Source organism: Sceloporus undulatus, chromosome 3, assembly GCF_019175285.1.
Source record: "Sceloporus undulatus isolate JIND9_A2432 ecotype Alabama chromosome 3, SceUnd_v1.1, whole genome shotgun sequence".
NCBI lineage: Eukaryota > Metazoa > Chordata > Lepidosauria > Squamata > Phrynosomatidae > Sceloporus > Sceloporus undulatus.
This window is the reverse complement of record NC_056524.1, coordinates 168105574-168127415: the sequence shown is the minus strand read 5'-3', so window position 1 is coordinate 168127415 and position 21842 is coordinate 168105574. Positions and strand designations below refer to the sequence as shown.

The following is a 21842-nucleotide window of genomic DNA, read 5'->3' as shown; positions in this document are numbered from 1 at the left end:
TACAGGGCAGAGTTCTTGGGTTAATGAAGAAATTGGGAGCAAGGCTTCAGCTTTTGCTGCAAGCCTAGATCCACAGACTTGTTAGATTAGGATGCATGCATTTCTCATCCTGTCTCACTGATGAACCAAGAATATACTGACCCCCTTTTCACTTGAAAATAAATGCTTATATTAGAGTACATGAAGGGTAATAGGTATGAATTTTCAGTACCACATAGCAATGTTTCACAAGAAATGAAACTAATTCCCTCCGTTCTTTTGGGAAGACCTGATTTTTTTTTTTAAAGACCCAGATCTGAGGGAATTTTATAGAGAACAAGCATCCAGTAAAGTCCCAGAACTGCACCATAGTCTCCCATGAACTCTACATTTCCAGGAGTACAGTTCTCTTTTAGTTTGTTCAGATGTGCTGCTCTTTCCTGGGGTTATATATTTTTAAAACTCTTACTTGAAAAAGCGTAGAGGATCCCTGCAGGGAGCTGTAGAGGACAATGTTCATAAAGCCAAGTTTTCTTGATCCTCTTCAAGATTTTTTTACATCCCTGCTATGTGAGCTAGTCTGTAGGCTGCCATAATTTTGAGCTGCCTGTAGACCAAGTACCATTTTATGCAGTCTCTCTGCTCCGTTGCTTTCTTTAATAATTCCTTCTTCCCCCTTCAATAAAAGTGGGTTTTAAAAAAATACAAACCAACTGGTATTTGTGGGAACATAAGAATGTGTCAACCATCTCAGTTAATCTTTCTATATTTTAAACCAAGGCTGTATGGTCCACAGTCTGTGGCCCCATGTGGCCTGCAGACATATCATATGCATCTCTCATGCTTCCCCTGCCAAATCCCATGCGTACCAGACCTCATTATTGCTTCCTTGCTGCTACTGGCAATGCAAAACCAGCAATGCTGGTCTAGACCATTGCTGCTTTCTTGCTGTCAGTGGCATTATGAAGCAGGGATTCCAATCAAATATGCGAAGAGGGGACAGAGGCTTTAGTGTCCTCCTCTCTCCTCTGAACTCCAAAGCAACCTTTGCAACCCTAGTAATCTTTAGAAATGCAAATGTTTGAATGTTTTGGTCTTTCGTGGAAGAATGGATTATTTCCAAAAGTTCCTGTCTCTATTTTGTGTATTTTAAATTGGTTTTTGCACTTTTTCTCCAAACAAATTGTCTGTGCAAAAAATAAAAAAAACCAACCGCCTCAACCCCCATCTTTTTATGCATGCAAAATACACTATTTTAAAGCTATTTTGTAAGGTTTTCGAAGGGCAGAAATCACTCTTTTTTGTAAAAAATTACTAAAGGTTTTGTAGTTGATTATTGGTTTCCTGATGAGATATCTCAATGGGAGTGTCAAGACACCATTTCTCATCAAGGACAACAAAAATTGGAAAGTGTTGTTTATATCCTTACTGATCTTACCCAGCATTCCTTGGATCAAATGTGCGTGTTGTTAAACGAAGAGAAATCAGCCTCTTTTCCACTAGGCATCACTGGGGAAAGACTTTCAACCTCCAATATGTCTGTTCTTCCTTAAATAATTCCATCATAAACATTGCAAATACATTATTGTAGTTAACGATTGTAGTTTTCAATTAATATATGGATATCAGAAATCTTTAGCAATTGGGTGGTTGGTGTCTCTTTCCTTAAGTTCACCATCACTATATATCTGAGCCTAAAGAAAGTGCTGGACTGATACTACTGGCCTGAGAATTACTAACATGACCCACATAATTGTAACCTGTGTCTATTGGCCTCACACAATCATCATTTTCCCTACTGCCCCTGCTATTCATGTGTTGTTGGAATTTTGATGTCTGTGTTACATTCATAGGTTTTTCCCTTGATTGGAATCAAGGGGAAACACTATTTAGGTTCTGCACTCCCCCTTAAAGACATTGTGTCCTCCACATGTGTAGCGAGCACTTGGCTGGGATCAGTAGTGCCTTCTTCTTGCAACCATGATGATGAGAATGCCTCCAGAATTCTATATCTTACCTGCTAGTGGTAAATGTTATTCCAGAAATGTTCTGACAAGCATGACCAGACATTCAAAATGATATCTGGAACGTGACCAATTTGAAACAAAGAATAATTTTTAAAAAACCCTCTCTTTTTCATTTCTGCTAGCCCCATGCATCTTATGAACTGTGAGACTGAGATCGAATCTGCACTTCAGAAACAATTCTTGGATGCATCAACAGAAGTATAGTGTCTAGATCAAGGAAGTAATAGTGCCACTCTATTCTGCCTTGGCCAGGCCTCATCTAGAATACTGTGTCCAGTTCTGGGCTCCACAATTCAAAAAGGATGTTGACAAATTGGGGCGTGTCCAGAGGAGGGCGACTAAAATGGTGAAGGGTCTGGAAACCATGCCTTATGAGGAAAGACTTAGGGAGCTGGGGATGTTTAGCTTGGAGAAGAGATGGTTAAGGGGTGATATGATAGCCCTCTTTAAGTATTTGAAGAGGTGTCCCATTGAGGATGGAGCAAGCTTGTTTTCTGCTGCTCCAGAGAGTAGAACATGGAACAATGGATGCAAGCTCCAGGAACAGAGATTCCACCTCAACATTAGGAGAATCTTTCCGACAGAAAGAGTTGTTTGGCAGTGGAACATGCTCCCTTGGAGCGTGGTGGGGTCTCCTTCCTTGTAGGTCTTTAAACAGAGGCTGGATGGCCATCTGTCAGGGATCCTTTGATTGTGATTTCCTGTATGGCAGGGGGCTGGACTGAATGGCCCTTGTGTTCTTTTCCAGCTCTACAGTTCTATGATTCCATGATTCTATGAAATATGCATGGCTGTTGAGCTGCAGTTGGTGAAGTCCATCAGAAGCTGTGTGTGTCTGACTGAGTATAGAGGTGGCAGTAGCCTCTATGGAGATGTTGGATTTTACTGTCATAAGTTATACTGTTGGGTTATTTTTTAACACGCTGGTTCCTACTTTCTTTTACTCATATCTGCTTTTGTGCAGCATGTAATCTTGAAACCATTTATATAATATTTCATCATAGCAATAAATAATACTGCCATTTTGGGATGAGCTTTCTCTCAGCTAAATTGCCAAAATCACTCTGGTGAACAGCAAATGGATATTGGTAAGACATATTTGTATCTGTTTGTCTCTACTAAGAAGACAGAAGATTACTTCTAAGACATATGAACTCGCTCTGCTTTTGATGCTATAATATTATGGATATAGTTTTATTTACATTTTTCGCAATATATTTTCCTCAGTACTTTCTCCTTATATTTTCAGAGGCCAGCCGTATGCCATGGGGTGCATGCCAATTAGAAAGCCATACTAAGTGATACTGTTTTAAAGTAGTTTAAAAATGAAGCAAACACTGGTGTTCGTTATATCATTCTTTTGCCTTCCTTGTAACATTATCAGCATGATTTTCAGGATATTTTCTTTCTTCTTGCAACTACTTGTAACATCTTTGAAAAGTCTTAAAATGGGGAGCAACAAAATGGCTGGACACAGTATGTTCCCTCCCTCATTTTGAGAACAACAACTCACTACGATATGGACTCTGGTCCAACACTCTGATAAACATATTTCAGGGAGTCAAGTGTTTTGACAGCTTTTTGAAACTTGCTTGACCAGAGACAAAGAGTAGGACAAAATGAAATGTATGTTTCTATAAATGAAAGTGGGCAACGTGGGAGGATGCGGGCAACTGTAACTCTAACTGTCATGATTTTTATGGTTACTGTGGAAGGACTTGTGGATATATTTCCCACTTCCTCTGTTAGCTTTCATGAAAATTCAATAAAGCAATAAATTATACAGCAACAAGAAGAAAAACAACACTGTTTTGACTCTTTAAAAATTAAGTGCCTCCAACAGATACTTAATTTCAGGAGCAACTATAAAATAAAGACAATGTTTCTTAAGCTGATATACACATTTCAAAGCCTTTAGAGGCTTCTACGCAAGGTTGGTTCTGCCATTTTATTCCACTTTGGTCAGACCATCACTAGGAATTGCAGGAGGTGTGGACGATATCTCAGGGGGGCACCCAGTGCTCTGATGGGTTGGGGCTGCCTTCCAGGTATGTCAGCATTGCTGGTTGGGTGGGAAAAGAGAATCTCTTCCATCTTGCTCCATCCTCAATGTGATACCCCTTCAAATACTTAAACAGAGTTATCAAGCCACCTCTAGTCAGGCCCCACCTGTAATATACTGTGTCCAGTTCTGGGCACCACAAGTCAAGAAGGATGTTGACAGGCTGATGCTTGTTAAGAAGAGGGTGGCCAAAATGGTGAAAGATCTGGAAACTATCCTCTATGGGGAGCAGCTTAGGAAGATGGATGTGTTTAGCCTGGGGAAGAGAAGGTAAAGAGGTTACATGATAACCATGTTTAAATACAGTATTTGAAAGGATACTGTATTGAGGATAGAACAAGCTTGTTTTCTGCTGCTCCAGAGTTTAGGACATGGGACAATGGATTCAAATTATAGGATTACACCTAAACATTATGAAGAACGTTGACAGTAAGAGCTGTTCAACAGTCAAATATGCTGCCCTTAAGCGAGGTGGAGCCTCTCCCCTTTTGGGGGTGGGGTTAAACATTATTTATTATTATTATTAACCTTTATTTATAAAGCACTGAAAATTTACACAGCGCTGTAAATACAGTCTTTTAATTAGGTGGTTCCCTGCTCTCAGGCTTACAATCTAAAAAGACACGACACAAAAGGAGAAGGGAGTGGTGGAGGGGAAGAGGGTGAGGGCCAGCAGTTCTTCTCTACCTCCGAGGCCTGGACCAAGGCAGATGGACTGGAGGGAGAGACTGTATGTCCATCTATCAGGAGTGCATTGATTGTATATTCCTCCATGGCAGAGGATTGGACTGGATGGCCCTTGTGGTCCCTTCCAATGCTATGATCCCGTAATTCTATTATTCTGTCATTTGATATCACTAGTTCTCGGCCAACATCAAATGGAAATACAAATCTGATCAAAAATGGAAAGGATATGTCATGGAAAAGAGGTATTGGCAGAGTCTATTGTAGTACGTTGATAAGGGACCATTAAAGCTCAGTTTATTTTACTATATTATTTCTTTTCCAGTGCTAGCTTCACACCATTTCTAGTACAAAACAAAACAACAGCAGGCAGTGGGTGGCCCTCCAGATATTATTGGACTGCAGCTCCTATTAGCCCCACCTAACAAAGTCAATGATGTGGTATGATAGGAGTTACAATTCCAATAAAGGACTACCAGTTGCCCATGCTGACACAAATATAAACTAAATGAAAACCAAGCCAGTTCATATTTCCATGTTTGGCTCACTGGGCACCTCCAAAGCTATACCCACCAAAACAAGCTAAACCCTTCCCAGTATGAAACCCACCTTTCACTTGGAATGACACTGAGCATTGTGTGTAACACTGAGAAAACAAGGTGGCAGTGCAAATTGCTGTTCCATTGAATTTTGTGGCATGAATCATATCATTCTTGGCATACCAGCCTCTTAGGAGACTGAGCCATTATTTCAAGGTAAATTGATTCCTGGAATGGATGTAAACAATGAACAAAAATGATTTACCTTTTATTTGTTTTAGACTTCCTGTGTTTAAAAAGTATGTTTAGAAGGTATTTCTTCTCTCCCCTGCCAAATTTGGAGGACAGTAGGAGGCTGAAGAATTATGATAACTTGCACATGACTAAGACGGGGGGAGGCAGAGGAAATGATAGCTAAGGATGTAAAGCTAAGAAAATACACTGTAGCTTTCCCTTATTCCATCTTCTGATAGCAGATAGAAGCAGATGGTGTTCCAAGATGAGGAAGAGGCTGGTTTTGTGATTGAAAAGCTGAACTTAGAAGAAATATTGGATCTTTTGAGATGGTTGTAGAATCAATAGCGAGAAAGGGCTCCTGAGGGAAACTGGGAAGGGGGGACAAAGTAGAACATCTCTGCTCCCATGCTCAGTGGAAATATTGCTGCTATCAATAATATTGCTGAGAAGTTAGATATTACAGCATACTCATGGAGCAGTGCCAGGTGGCATGAACATAGAACAAATATCATTAAAAGAGTGTTTTTTTAATAATTATTTTCTTGATATTAAATGATAGGTTTATCACCTTGTTAATACTAGCTCTCACAGGGAAAACATGGGAACAGTGGCTCTGAAAATTCATTTGGGACAACCGCTGTGGAATAGCATTGATGAAATATTGGCACAGGAGGTAGGTGTATGCTGTTGTCTATAAAACTACAGAGAGAGTTAGATATGACAACTGGGAACAACAGCAATGTATCATATACGAGATATGCTGATGAAACAAGTGCACATATGAGGGCATGAACTCTATCATCCTTGGCCAGATACACTTACCAGCACCTGTGGTGACTTTCAATTTGTTTATGAGCTGCTGTTAATACACCTGATGTGAGGCTGAGCATGACTCCAGGCACAGCTTGGTGCATGGAATTGGGACACCGTTGTGCTATCCTTTATAAGTTCTTGGAGTCCTTTAGATTTCAAAATAAGAATTCTTCATGTGTTCCTGAGGAAAATGAAGTTGTATGTTTCTGAGATACATAATAACTATAGCCAGTCAAGAATTCAGATACTGTATATAAAAGGATAGGAAAACAGCAAATGGAGATTGGGGCTGAACAAGTTCTTTGTTCATTACCCTTTCTGCTGTTCTTTGTATGTTACTTTTTCAGTGTCATAGCAAGTGAATACAAGTAAAAGCAGTCCTTCCAGCCATAATGTTGTCTTTGGTTCAGTAATTACCCCATTCCTCTTTCCTTAATGTTATTATAAATAGGACAGTCACAAGACTAAGGAGAGAAAGAATATTCAAAGACTCAACGGAAAAAATGAGAAAAGTGCTACTCAAGTGTCAGAAAAAACAAACGAAGAGAACCTCATGTCACTTTCTCATCCCCCCCCCCAAGTCTGAAGTACTATTCTTGTCTCCCCAGGTGAGACTCACTTATTTTCTGTCCCCTGAGCTGGAAAGTTGGGGAGTAAACGCTCCAAGGAGAATTGCTGTTGAAACAACACACGTGGGTTGGCTTCCGGGTGCTGCAGCAGCACAGTGTTTACATGCCACATACCACTGGACCTCCTGAAAGCTGGCTTCCATCCATGGTTTGGTAGAAAAGCTGGCTTTTTGCTAGTGCAAAATGGAGTGGCTACTTTCCACTTCTTTTTAGGTCAACAAAAAGGTGGATTGGGGCTGTGGCGTGTGACCCCAATCTGACTTTCTGGACAGTCTGTTTCACCCCTAAGATTATATACTGGGTTTCAAGCAGTGATCACATTTGGGTCATACACTGCTTGTACCCCCTTAGTAATACTTAGCTTCAGTTCTTCTTTTATGAATGGTGTTCTTCTATGAACAGCCTTCTTCAGGGTCTCTCTTTATGTTCAAATCCATGGCCTCCTCCTGCTGTCACCAACAATGATGAATGAATGTGACAATTTTGGTTTTTCTCTGTTTCCCATTTTTCAAGTCTGAAGTCCAATTCATCTTGAACTACATTGACATGGCATTTTAAATGATTTTTGTATGCAATCTTGCATAATACTCAGAGCTGTTGCAAGCAATTTTCCAATCATAATTTGTTTTTAAAGATTCTTTTCATCAACATATTATCTTTCTAACGCACACTTTCTCCTAACATACAGATTGGTGTTTGCATTTTTTTTTAATTAGAGAAGTTCATTGCATTAGGAGGGTCATATGTATGGATATAAACACATCACTAGCTAGTCTATGAGTGGATGGGTGGGTGGGGGGAATCCTTCCAGCACCTATTCTCAATGGTTAGTTTAAGACTCTAAAGCACATGAGCACCTCAACATGCAGTGCAGAATATTCAGTGTGTTCCAAGGTATATTATGTGATCACCCTTGGCAGGCACTGAGCTTATTTGGATAGACTTTTAGTCTGCCACCATAAGTGGAAGCAATTAATAAAATGTTTATGCTTAACAGTCCATCCAGAACTGTCCATGCTGAGTTCATTGTCTGCAAGTCACTGTCATTTTATTTCCTCAGTATCTTCTCTTGTGGAATTGAGAGTGCTGTCCCTATTTTGGAGAAAAGGCAAACTCTTTACATTCACATGAGCACCATCAATTAATTGGAAATCCTGATTTTATTTTTAATCTGAACAGTTTGATGAAATATAAATTAGCATTGACATTCAACTCTGATTATACACAGTATGCTATCTCAACAGACAAAATGTTGTACATAGTTCAAAGTATCTTGTGGCAGCTAAAAGATTAATTTATTTATTATGATGTATGCAGTGCCATCAGATTGCTTTTGCTACAACAAACACGATGCAGTGATATTTAATTAGTGGTACATTTCCTTAGAAATATGAGGAGGTGCGTGCCATGTGTTAGGGGAAAAAAAATCACTGAATATTTTTCAGACTATGGCTGGAGAACAGGGTTCAATTCCTTCTTAGCCATGGAAATCCATTGGGTGACCTTGGCCCGGCCACAGACTCTCAGCCCCAGAAAACTCCATGATAGGTTTGCCTTAGGGACAACCACCATGTGAACCAAGGACAGAGGCCATTTGCCCTCCCACTGGGAAAAAGTTGGTGTATAAACAGGTCACGACTTTATCAAGTATACTCAAGACTACTGAAAGCTCTTGGGAGAAGTGCTTTCCTCATATATCTTTATGTTATGCCTGCACTATGGTAATGAAACTCATGCAAAGAATTTAATTCTGTTCCTTGTGTGGCATTGCTAAAGGTAGCATAGCATTCATTATTTATCTGGATGCTTAATACCCATTGATGTTAGAACTGGTGGAGAAAGTGGTGAAATATCCTGAATCATTTCTCTGCTGGAAGATGAACCTACAGTTCTGTAGATCCATGGCAGTTCCTTTGATCATCATGTGAAAAATTTAAACTGTCAAGATGGTGAAGCTCCTCCAGATACTGACTGGAAAATGACCTAAGTGAACTTGAGTTGATTTTGCCCACCAGAAACACCATGAGTACATTTTTACTTCTAGTGACTGGTGAATTTCAGTGCTTCGATTGAATTTGGTATATGGACATGCAAACATTTCTATCAATAGTAGCTCTTAATAGGAAACTTCCTGTTCATCCTTGTTTCACTTTTGTTTTCTCTTTCTATCCTGTTATTGACTTTTCTGAGTGTGCATGACTTTATTATTAAAACATGTCTTGCCTTTCCTTTAAGAAGCATTGGTTGAAGCTAGGGACATGAAATTTACTTAGTCTTAATTTTGCTCCATTTCCCCCATCTAGATTTTATTTATTTATTTATTTATTTATTTATTTATTTATTTTGCTATCTTTGGTTTATATTAGGTTTGAAGGCTTGGATTTTTTTTTCTTCCTGTGCTGAAATTGGTACACATTTTAATGTATACCATCCTTCTCTTTCTCAAATGTAGCAATCCTATTAAGTTGGCACATAGGTGTTCAGTAATAAGAGTGCATATCTATGATGAGCCATCCCTCTTCCCTTTCTGGAAATATGTTTGAATAAAGAACATGGCCAAGTAGTTAGATACATCTGTGTACATTTCAGGATACTTTCGCCTTCTAAAATTATCAATCGGAGAACATAGGTTCTATGATAGTTCAGTCTAAATTTTCTTTTATGGGAACAGAATCCAAGCCCTGAATGTCTCTGTCTGATAACAATGTTTTCTTTGTTTTTACTTGGATAGGAAAAAAGAGCAAGAGAGGTCTGTGGTGGGACAAAAAGTCCCAATGTCATATCCCACTTGCCCCCATTTATGACATATATGACATTAAAGAACCAAGGTGACAGAAGTTGAGAAATAGTAAGTTCAATGAGCGTAAACATCAGCTAATTAAATATATCTTTGTGATTTCGAGAATATATTTAATTAGCTGATGTTTATGCTAATTGAACTTAGTGTTTCTCAACTTCTATTTGCTTGGTTCTTTAATAAATGTATTCTGTTTGAAACTGGAGTTGATCTAGTTTACTTGCCTGGATTGGTGCACTGCCCTGAGAAAACACCTTAACCATGTTAACTAATGAGTTTAATGGAAACTTTGAAAATAAATCCTGCCTTCTCCATAAGTGTATGGGCCTGGGTTCTTTCATGTCTAGGACTTAAGCATTATTTAAATGGTGCGTGATGGTTCATTTACCTCTAAGGAAAATGCATAAAAGCTATCTTACAGTTTGTTCTACTTTGCAGGGTTGGAAGTGCAGACACAGTCATTTCTCTCAGGGCCCAGCCACAGCCTGAGATTACAGTTTAAGGTCACTTTGAAAATTATGGTTTGACTTAAATAAGATTACCAAAAAAAAAGGATGATGCTCATGAAACTGTAGTTGGGCGATCAAGCAGTATGCTTTCTTAATTGAGCCAGTTACACCATGCTTCTACAAATTTATATGCTCTGATCTTTCAAAGTTTTATTGAGGTTGTTTTCTCCCCAGTTGCAGAATGGAGTCCAAATCCAGTTACAGCTGAACAGTTGAGTAGAGCAAGCACAGTCATGTGATCTATGCATTCCAGCTGTTTCAGATATATTTAAAAAGGAAGAATGGATCAGACTTACATAGCTTGTTGCTAAATGGCAAGTCTTTTAAATCACATGATAAAATCAGAATGGATACCTAGATATTAGAGAGAGTTAATAGGCAGGGGTTGAATATGTAGAGTGCAAAAATCCAGGGATAGAAGGGAAATATGAAAACAGGAGAGAATTTTGTAAATAATATTCACAGTGTAAAAGAAGATTTAAACAACGGTACCCTGCTTCCCTCTCTTTCTCCTGCCTTTTCACTTTTTTGTTATCTGAACTTTCCTGTAGACTGTGGGATGACATGGGACAGTTTCTTCTATGCTCCCACTCCTAATTTCTTTTTCGTGCCAAACAAAAAGCATGGCTTTTTACTAAAGCTTTTTGGGGATACACTGACTTCATCCAAATCTATACATATGCATGATATTATTAAATAGCTTTAACTGTTTTAACTAGTTTTAAACTTTCTTGTTGGAACTTATTTAATATGCTTTTAGTCTGTTTAAATTATCTTTTTACTTTTTTAGATTGGTAAAATGGATTTTTGTGTACAGTGCTTTGAATCACTATGATAAAAGCTTAGATGTGGAAAGATAACTCATATAGGATTTTTTGCCCATTTTCATTTAGGAACATTAATCCATTCATGCTCCCATTAACCCAACTGTGTGCATGTTTTACAAATGTGTGCATGCTTTAGACTCCCTCCTTTTCTTTCTTTCTTTCTTTGTTTTGTATTTTAGCAGAACACATTTTTACTTATTCATCTACAAATTTCAGACTGTAAATTTTGTCAGCTTTTATGTTTGGCCCAGGAGGTAAGGTTAAAAAAATCTGAACAGAGTAAATTTCTGACAGATCCCTGTGCTTACCATATCACAATTGTAGTGGAAATACAAACAAAGAACATTATGGATTTGGTGAATATACATTTTTTTCCAGCAGAAAGCACTATCATGCCAGTGCATAACATTCCAACTCAGGCCCTTTAACCAGCAAATAATTTAAGTCCATAGCAATAATAAAACCAAATATAGAGAGGGTGGGGAACATTGGCACTATCCTTGATCTGTTCTATGTACTGACCTCCTCAACAAAAGAGGAGAGTGTACTAGAGAGGACATCCCCCTTTCCAGCTCTGTCCCCTTATAAGCCTAATTCCTTGGGACAATTTTAGTTGCCAAGGGGCTTCCAAGATGTAGCACATCAATATCAACCCGAGTGTACATCATTCTGCTCTAGAGGGACAGGATTCTGTTTGCCATTCCCCCCCCCCAATTTTCCTCACACAGGTATACAAATGGGGTTCCACAGGAACAGAGACCCAAGATTCTGTAATGTGGCATACGAGAAGCAATAGAAGGGCAAAAACGATAAACAAGGGTCAATGGGAAAATTATATAGATTTAGCTCCATTATAATTTTTCATGGAGCCAGCACCATTTGAGCATTGGAGTGATGCTAGAGCCTAGTGTTTGAATCTCCACTTGGCTGTGGAAACCTACTGGTGGCCTTGGGCAAGTCACACATTCTCAGCATCAGAAAACCCTGCAATAGGTTCACCGTAGGGTTACCATAAGTGAGAAATGACTCAAAGGCACACAACACAATAATACTTCAGAATAATTTAAGTATGAGGAGAACAAGTTGTTTCAAAAACTTCATGGGATAGGTATGTTTTACAGAGAGAAATGTAGATACACACATGCACGCACACATATACTGTATACACACTCAGCCCTACATATCCATGGATTCCGTATCCACAGATTCAACCATTCAAGGCTTAAAAATAACCAAACAATACATTAATTCCAAAGAGCAAACTGTGGTTTTGCCATTTTATATGAGGGACACCATTTTACTACACCACTGTATTTAATGGTACTTGAGTATCCATGGATTTTGGTATCTATGGGGGTCCTGGAAACAAATCCCAAAAGATATCAAGAATCCACTGTATGTATGTATGTATGTGTGTGTGTGTGTGTGGGGGGGGGGGGTATTGCAGAACCTTTAGGCTGTTGTTTTTAATATTATATACATGTTACCTTTTCACTGTTGCTGTTACATTTTTTAATGTTTTTAATGGATGCTTTTTAACTACATCTAATGGGGTGTCTAAAACTGCAGAAAAATGGTTAATGGGTTTGAAATTTGCTCATTGATATAGGTGTATAAGGAAGGTGACCACTTACGCTTTGCAAAAAAGGAAAAAAGAGATGAAAATTAGAGCAGATGAGTAGAGAGGCAATGTAGAAAGAAGTACTATAATTAAAGTGTAAATGTAATACAGCTCGCCATAGTGTGAAACATTCCAGTAGGATTGTTTTTAAATAGAGGACTCCTATCAGTGGAATAAGACATGTGTCCACCCTTTGTGCAGGTTCTATGTTTAGTCTGGCTATACTATATAGAGTGGTGTAGTAACCATGCAGGTTGGATACAATCCAGTAGTGTCTTTGTTGTATTCAAAAACATATTATTTTCTAAACTAGTATTAGAATTATGAGAGAATGAAGTATCCTCATTCTGTGTGTGTTCTAAATTATTTTTTCTCATTTGCTTTCCCCCTCCCAGGCTGATAAAAAAGAAAGGAGCAGTACCTTGAATATTGCGATAGATAACATGTGCAAGAAAACAAGAGACCTCCGCAGGCAGGTAATCTCCCCTGGGGACAACATGTTTTTAACAGAGATTTATGCAAACAATTATGAAAAGAGAAACAAAGAGGTTTTAAATGAATCACTTGTTTATTCAAAAAATGTCCATTGACGACAATGGGTTGGAAATAGCAGAGTCACTGTATGTCAAAGACTTAAAACTGTAACGCAAGCTCAAGTGCTTCATTGCTTGAAGAGTATAGAACTGGTTAGTACTGTATTATGGATGGGGAGACTGCTGGAATACCATCTGAAAAGGTCAGGTAAGTGTCTGACATATAACACTAGGGCATGGGATAAGTGTATATGTGATAGTGCTGATGCTAAGAGAGCCAGGATCTGGTGAGAATGGACTTCCTCAGAAGCTGGGTAACTGTCTGGAAGATAAGTAGACTAGCAAGTATCTTGCACAATTTTCTACCAGTATTTGAATGTCCCATGGGGTTATAGAGAAATTATTCTGTATTGAAAAGCACCTGGCTTTTTGTGGACTCCCCCTTTTCCTGCACAGAAAACATTGTTTTCCCTGCAGAAACCATGCTCCACAGAGAAAAAAGGGTTTTGTTACTAAAAAATCATATGTTTTTCTCTAGATATGTTTTGTTCTCTAGAGAATAATTTATGTACAATACTTCAAGGTATTCGGATATGGGCAGAAAAGTGGAGGAATATATGTTTTCTCCTGTAGATAACAGGAAAAACTGCCATAATGCTTCCTCCTTGCAGGTGAGAATAAAAGAGCGGAGGATTTACATCCCAATGAATTGAACACTTGAATGGGAGTCATATGTAGCGCCCCCTTGAAGTCAAAATCATAGCAGCAAGATTTAAATGTATACTGAAAAACAACAGAGCTACTGTACTACACGATGACATTAAAAAAGATATTTCTCTGGTAACGCTGATGTCTATTTCCCTAGCATTTCTATGTTTTAATTGCAAATTATGGATTGGGAACCATTATCATAGAATCATAGAGTTGGAAGATACCACAAGGGCCATCCAGTCCAATCCCCTGCCATACAGGAAATCTCAATCAACGCATCCCCGACAGATGGCCATCTAGCCTCTGTTTAAAGACCTCCAGTGATGGAGACTCCACTACACTCCGAGGGAGTGTGTTCCACTGTTGAATAGCCATTACGGTCAGGAAGTTCCTCCTAATGTTGAGGTGGACTCTCTTTTCCTGTCGCTTGCATGCATTGCTCTGTGTCCTAGTCTCTGGAGCAGCAGAAAACAAGCTAGCTCCCTCCTCAATATGACATCCCTTCAAATATTTAAACAGGGCTATCAAATCACCTCTAAGCCTTCTCTTCTCCAGGCTAAACATCCCCAGCTCCCTAAGACATTCCTCATAGGGCATGGCTGTTAAGTGCACCAAAGCAGATGGAAAATCATGAAAATCAAAGACCTATTGAGATGAAGTTTTAACTGTGAACATCAAAATCCCCTGCAACATGCTGGTTAAAAATGTATTGTTTCCTCTTTCTATTTGCTGAGCTCCAGAGACTGAAGCAACACCTTAATAGATGTAGTGGCTGCTATCTCCATCCCCAAGCTAGTCAGTGACTCAGTAGAAGATCCACCATCGTAGACCATGTGCTAAAGGAAAGCAGATGTGCTGAAGACAAACAAATAGTTCCTTCAAACTGTGCAGCCAAACAATCAGTGCTGATCCCAAAAGAGAACTTTGCCCTTTTTTTCTCCTCAACTATTTCCTCTCTTTTAATTCTCCTCACTCAGTTCATCAGGAGACCTCCAGTCCATGTACCTTACTATCAAATCTGTTGTTGGTTGTTTCACAGGAAAGAACTTCCTCTAAAGTGGCCCTGAGCTTTGCCCTGAGAGACTGGAGTGTCCCCTCCTTGATGCTAGTTTAAGCATTCAGTTCTAGCAGTCTTACTGAGCTTCCATTTGATCTTTGGAGTCCTGATTTCCTTTGTTAAATTATTTGTTCCTGCTAGGATGTTAAAAAGAAGTGTCTTTCTACTTTTAAAATATTTATATAGAACACGAAAATTTACCCAATGTTGCCTAGCTTGATGATTTCACTTATGATCTAAAAGAAAAATAAATGGAATGGTAGTGCCAGCCATCGTTAAAATGCATTTCACATCAAATTCCATATGAAGTAGACCCAGGACAGCTGTTTCTGGAAAAAGTCAAACTTTGCCAGTTAGTACTAAATTTGCCCAACCATTTTTGGGATGTTGAACTAAATGTAAATATCAAACTTGGTTGAAATCAAGTTTAAATATGCATTCACGAGCATTGAATCATAGGTATCTGAAGTGTTTGCTAGAGAGGCACTTTAGTTAGTTGATGTACTGAGTCCAAAGTCTTACAACAATTTTCATCGGCACTACAGAAATAATCCAGCCTGACACCACTTTAATAGCCATGACTCAATGCTATGGAATTCTATAAATTGTATTGTGAGACATTTAGCCTTCTTTGTCAGAGAGCTCTGTTGCCAGAACAAACTGCAGTTCCCAGAATTCCATAGCACTGAGCCATGGCAGTTAAAGTAGTATCAAACTGCATTATTTCTGCAGTGTGGATGCAGCCTTGGTCTCATGAGAGAAGTCATGATAAGTCTGTGATCAAGGTTTGCATAGCATAACAGACATAACAAACATTTTGAATTATGCTCTTGAAGATTTATGCCCAGCCTTTCCATTATATCATTTAGATACGCAAAGCTGCTTATAATCAATACAATTAAAATATCTACACAGTAAATTTAAATGGCAATGCAAAACCTGCAGGAAGAAATAATTTAACATAAGAGATGAGGGCCCAGAGATCAGGTAAGCCTATATACCTGCTGCAATCTAATAGTGTCATTTATATTTCACTGTTCCATCATATAATCAGTTTTAGTAGTTTTACAATAAGCGTACTAATGTTTTAGGAAGTGGGTTCTAACTGTGTTTAGGGGAAAGACCCAGTCTTTCTTATACTGTATTGCAATTAAATATATTGTATTAGTTCTGATTTTGCCACCTACAACTACATATAATCTGTTCACACATTCTTTGTCTTGAATCTGTAATGAGAATGGAATATAAGGCTGTTATGAAGTAATGGAGAGTTTAAAAGTAAGAATGAGCAATTTATGCATCCAGAAAAGGAAAAAGGAATCAGCATAGAGAATAATACATTTTGTGTTTGTGTGTTGCATTGAGTGAACAAATCTATACATGTGGAATTTTGTGCTGTGATTTTGACCTCGTGTTCAAAGAATCTTGTTAAATGTTTGCATGAACTCATATTTATGTAAACTGGAGACTGCACAGAGTACTGTGTAAACCAATATACAGTGTTTCAATGGGCTAAAGATTTGCATGGTGTAACTCTGTGTTAAAGTAGAATATTTATGCAGCATTGGCCCAGCCATAAGCAAGTGACTGGAAGCATCTGCTAACTTCTTCAGCTTGTTATTTCCCTCTGTTCAATTCCTCTAAAAATGCCTCTAATAGATAATGTGTAGTATTTTTCTCTAGAAGGGCTTTGAACTGTAAAATCCTCATGTGTAACACCTGCCTCTTATAGCTGGTAGCATTTCACTCTGTGCTATAGACTACATTCCTTAAGGAACTGTTGATAGTGGGTTATCTATTTTTTCTCAGCACTCTTTACTAACAGTTCAATAATAATCCATCACTGGTGCCTCCAGCGGCCTAAATATTTAGATTCTTTTCCACCTTTTGATATTGCAGATGCATATATACATATACATATATATATCTATATATATTGCCAAATTGCCTCCCCAAACTGCACTTTGCCGTACAGGATTGCATTGTAGTTTAATCTGGCATTGATAAGGTAGTTCACACTGTACTTTGTACAGATGAGCGCGTATGTGCTTTGATACAGAAACATAAACCTCTATTCACATGGCAAATGTATTGAATCAACACACAAAGGTAGAAGAGTAAGGAGTGGCCAGATGCTTCTGTGACAATGGTATAGCTAGTCTGCTTTATTAATCTAAACCTTCAAGGAGTTATCCAAGGTACTGAAACTATTTGTGAGTTAGGCTTCAGCACCATGGATAGTTGTGAAGTCGAAGGCTTTCATGGCCGGCATCCATAGTGTTTTGTGAGTATTTCGGGCTATGTTGCCATGTTCTAGCAGAGTTTCTTCCTGACGTTTCGCCAGCATCTGTGGCTGGCATCTTCAGAAAATGCTGACCTAAAATGCTCTGAAGATGCCAGCCACAAATGCTGGTGAAATGTCAGGAAGAAACTCTTTTAGAATATGACCACATAGGCTGAAAAACCCACAAAAAAAACATGGATAGTTCCTTTAAAGTATAGGATGAAACCCAGACTGGATTAACTTCTCCACTCACATGAGAGTTTCTGGTTGCCCCTGAGGAGCTTGCTAACTGCCTCATCATCTTCATTTCTGTTGCTCTCTTCACATGGGGAGAGAGGGGTACTTTGTTTTAAATATATATTTTTCTTGCAGGCTTAGATAGAATAAAAGTTAAATAAAATAACTGTACACTACACACACACACCAGAATAAAAAAAGAGAACAAAGAAGAAGAAATCTACAAAATAATTTATTGCATTTAGAAAAGAATGAATATACTGCCTCAGAGCTTGGTGGACTCTCCTTCTTTGGAAGTTTTTAAACTTTACTTTACTTTATTACTTTACTGAAGTTTTTAAACAGAGGCTGGATAGCATCTGTTGAGAGTGCTTTGATTCTTCCTGAATGGCATAAAAGGGTTAGATTGGATGGCCCTTGCGATCTCTTCCAACTCTATGGTTCTATCGTCCTATGATTCTATGATTTCCAACTAACTTTTCTGCAGATATGTAGGCCCAATTTAGATGGGCCTTTGTGCCGCCCCCGTCATGTGCTAGGGGTTGGCCGAGGATGCACCATCCATACCGGCCTCACCCCTAGCACGTGACAGGGGCGTCAAAATGACGGCAGCCTGTACACGTGCCGCCATTTTGACACAACGGATGCGTAGTGTCTGCACGTCCCGTTGCACTTGCAATGTCCCGAGTGCGCCATTTGCACACTCGGGCATCGCAAGCGTGACACAAAAAGAACCTGCTTTTTGCGGGTTCTTTTTACACCACCGGTAAGCCTCGCCGTTTGGCAGCTGAGCTTCCCACCAGTGGAAATGAAGGAGGTGGCGGCAGACCACCCTTTTTGGGCAGTCTGTATCCCACCATAATTGTCATAAATTCTACCTCACTCTATAAGCTAAATGTTACACTGCATTTAATTCTTTAACTCATATTAATTTTCAGAACCAATGGTTATCATGTCACCTTTATTATTTCTTACAAAGTTGACCAGTCTTTTAAATCAGTTATGAACATTTTTTCTCTGATGAAAGTAAACAGTTTATCTGTCTCTGCAAACTCATTCATTTTTAACACCCATTCTTCTTTGGCTGGCAGTACATTGCTCTTCCATTTCTGGGCAAATAATAATCTTGCTGATGAGGTCATAAATAGAAGTATTCTTCCATAGCCCCTTTCAAGTTACTTATCTATTAATCCCAGAAGAAAAAGTTCATGTTCTAATTGTATTTCCATCTAAAAGTCTCTGCATCAAAATGTATTTCCATCCAGTACTTTTTAGGTTTTTTTGCAAGTTCACCACATATAGTAAAATGTCCCTTCTTCTTCACATTTACATATGATTAGGATACTAATAAACAAGTAAATAACTGCCCAGTTTGGTGCACAATGTTCACTCCTGCTTAAATTCATCATTCTCTACATGAGGACAAGGGGGAACAGAAGGTGGAAGGTGTTTGTGAGGATAATTTACTGTCCTATTCACATGGACCTGCTTTGTAAATGTGGGAACATGGCTATAGTTTGTGGGTGATTGGAGATGTAGAAAATGAGAGAAGGTAGTGAACCTGTTGAATGGAAGGCTACTCATTTACTTCTTTTAGATTGCTCTTATTATGTAGGGTAATCTTTCAACAAATGGAGTATGAATATTTATTTTTACTGATGGTCATTTTGTCCCCCAGCTTCGCAAAGCCATCATTGATCATATCTCAGACTCCTTCCTGGATACGACTGTTCCACTGCTAGTACTCACTGAAGCTGCTAAAAATGGAAGAGAACCTGAAATAAAGGAATATGCTGCTATTTTTAAAGAACACACATGCAGGCTTATTGAGGTGAGTTCAATAGAAATGCAATGGTATTGGATATGGAATGCTGTGAGCTTCTCACTGAATATTCTCTTTTTCTTTGGTTTCCCTGCACCTATGTAGATTTTAGAAACATGTGCTTGGTTTTCCTTAAGAAGTTTAATCAATTTAATTTTGGTTATGGGCTTGGACTAGCTTCATGTTTTCCCCCCACTGGAAGTGTTTTAGCATATTTTTTTTGGGGGGGGGGAGGGTTTCCTCTTGTTGAAATCATGCTGTTAGATTGGCTGAGTAGTTCCAGACTCATGAGAATCATTAAGTGATCAGTTTACTGTCTAATTATAGTACTTGGTTGACTAAAACATATTTTTCTCCATCTTGTGAAGATGGTATAGCCCAGAGTTAACAGGCCTGGACCAAGGCAGATGGACTGGAGGGAGGACTTGGCTTCATAATGGATGGTTAATCATTTTCCAGGGAAAATACATACTCTCAAGTAGGATAATGCATATACAGTACATAGCAATACAGGAAATGGTTTGATAAACAGACAACAAAAGAACACCAAATAGCAAGCGACAATTATGCAATGCCTGGGAAGGCTACTCTGAACAGGATGGTTTTCAACTCAGTTTTGAAGCTGGTTAAAGAAGTGATGGCTCTTGCTCGCGGGGGAAGAAGGTTCCAGGAGTGAGGGGCAGCAAGTGAAAAGGGGCGAATCCGGGATGGGGCAGAGGAAATCCTGGGCTGGGACAGCAGGCCTTGACTACCAGAACGGAGGGCTCTGGTGGGAAGGTGAGGAGAAAGAAGGTCTGATAAGTAAGGAGGGGCCAGTCCATGGAGGGCTTTAAACGTCGACAGCAGGAGCTTATACTGAATGCGGAAAGGGAGGAGGAGCCAGTGAAGGGATGCCAACACAGGCATAGTGGAGCTCTGACTGCCTCTTATTCTCTCTTTGTAAGGCCAGGTTGAAGGCAATTGGAATGGAGGGATTAGGCAAAGTGAGATGCTTTAGGCAAAAGCCATTAGAGAGAGAGAGAGAGAGAGAGAGAGAGAGAGAGAATGTGCCCTGCAAAACTGTGTTTTTAGCTATGTTTGTTTGAAACTTGGATTTAAATTATGCATACTAAAGTTGAAAAATGCACCTGTCTGCAAAATCTAGTGACTACAAGCATTATTAGAAACGCTGTCAATGTTTGTAAACCTCAAAACACAAACAGTCTTTCCCCCTAATTTCTTTGAAAAAAAATCTGTGAAGTTTTCTTGTCTCTCCCCCCTCCTCTTTCTCTCTCTCTCTTTGAGACCAAACTCTTTTATGTGTGTGTTTAAATTTTCTTTAATAATAAGCTGTTTATGAAAAGTGAGCTCCTTGGCAAACACTACAGCTTCTAACTTTTTCTTTTGCGTGCTTGCAATTTTTTTTTGCATCTTCTCCTGTTTTAACATCCATTCCTGAGTATCTCCTCCCAATTAAAATTAGAAATACAACAACTATTACTGCTATGAACCAGATGCTGCTTGAAATATTCCTTACACAGCATTTATTTATTTATTTGTAGCAGAAATTAGGAATGCATGGCTCTCCAGATGTTGTTGGAGTTCAGCAGCATCTGGGGACCCACAGTGGCTTGCCTGGGTTTTCCACAAGCAAAAGGGTGATGTTGATGGAGCAAAAGTTACTATACAGAATAAACTGTCACCTTTCAAATTTATTACCATGAAGAACTAGCAGAGAGGGGGAAAATCCCTGGCTTTTGGGCACTGAGAGTGAAACAGCTTAACTCTCCTCCCTTCTGGACTAATTATTTTATTTGTAATTATCTGCTTATTATGCACTGCTGGATATTTTGACTTGCAACGGATAACTGCATTGTTAGCACTCCTGTATTTTTAGAATTGAAGCACCTTTAGATATTTAACTTCTGGTAGACTTTTCATTGGGGCTTCTGAGAGGCAAGCCTATCCGTAAAGCTAAGCGATATGATAATGCAACTATCTCCTACACTGCAACTAAACTTTTTAAAGTCTTATTTAATTTTTTTTTTTTGAAAAATCAGATTGAACAGGGCTGTCCTATTCATGGGAAAGGAATAAGACTGTTCTTTTTCTGAAGAGGGCTGTCCTATTTTAGTCTGTAACCCCGCTTCGATCCACCGGGAGAGGCATGAAACATAAATAAATTTTTTTATTATTATTATTCCAAGGAAATGTAGACTAGCCTCACTGCCTCAGTGTAGCCCTCCTACATGGTTTGGAGAAACCCCCATGCTGCTCCCGGAGATCAGAGGCAAGGACTGGGCTAAGTTTGGACTGTTTTCTCAGGGCCAACTAGAATTCATAAGTTCAATGTTTATAAAACACTTGCTTCATCACTAGATTCTAATGTCTAGGCATAACCTGGAAAAATTGGGTGGTTTTTTAACTATGGTTTTTAGGACACTCTTGCTAGCATAGCTAATGGCCATGTTGAATGGGAAATTTTGGGACTTATA

The 21842-nt window shown here is 38.9% G+C and overlaps 1 protein-coding gene across 4 annotated transcripts in view; it reads left to right on the top strand.

Annotated features, from left to right (window-relative positions):
- Nucleotides 1–21842, top strand: part of CTNNA3 (catenin alpha 3) — a 1027502-nt gene that overhangs the window by 509594 nt on the left and 496066 nt on the right. For all 4 annotated transcript variants that reach the window (XM_042459353.1, XM_042459352.1, XM_042459355.1 and 1 more), the window contains exons 8-9: nucleotides 13120–13200; nucleotides 19225–19377. In XM_042459353.1, coding sequence (XP_042315287.1) covers nucleotides 13120–13200; nucleotides 19225–19377 — 234 coding nt within the window. The remainder of the gene's footprint in view (nucleotides 1–13119; nucleotides 13201–19224; nucleotides 19378–21842) is intronic.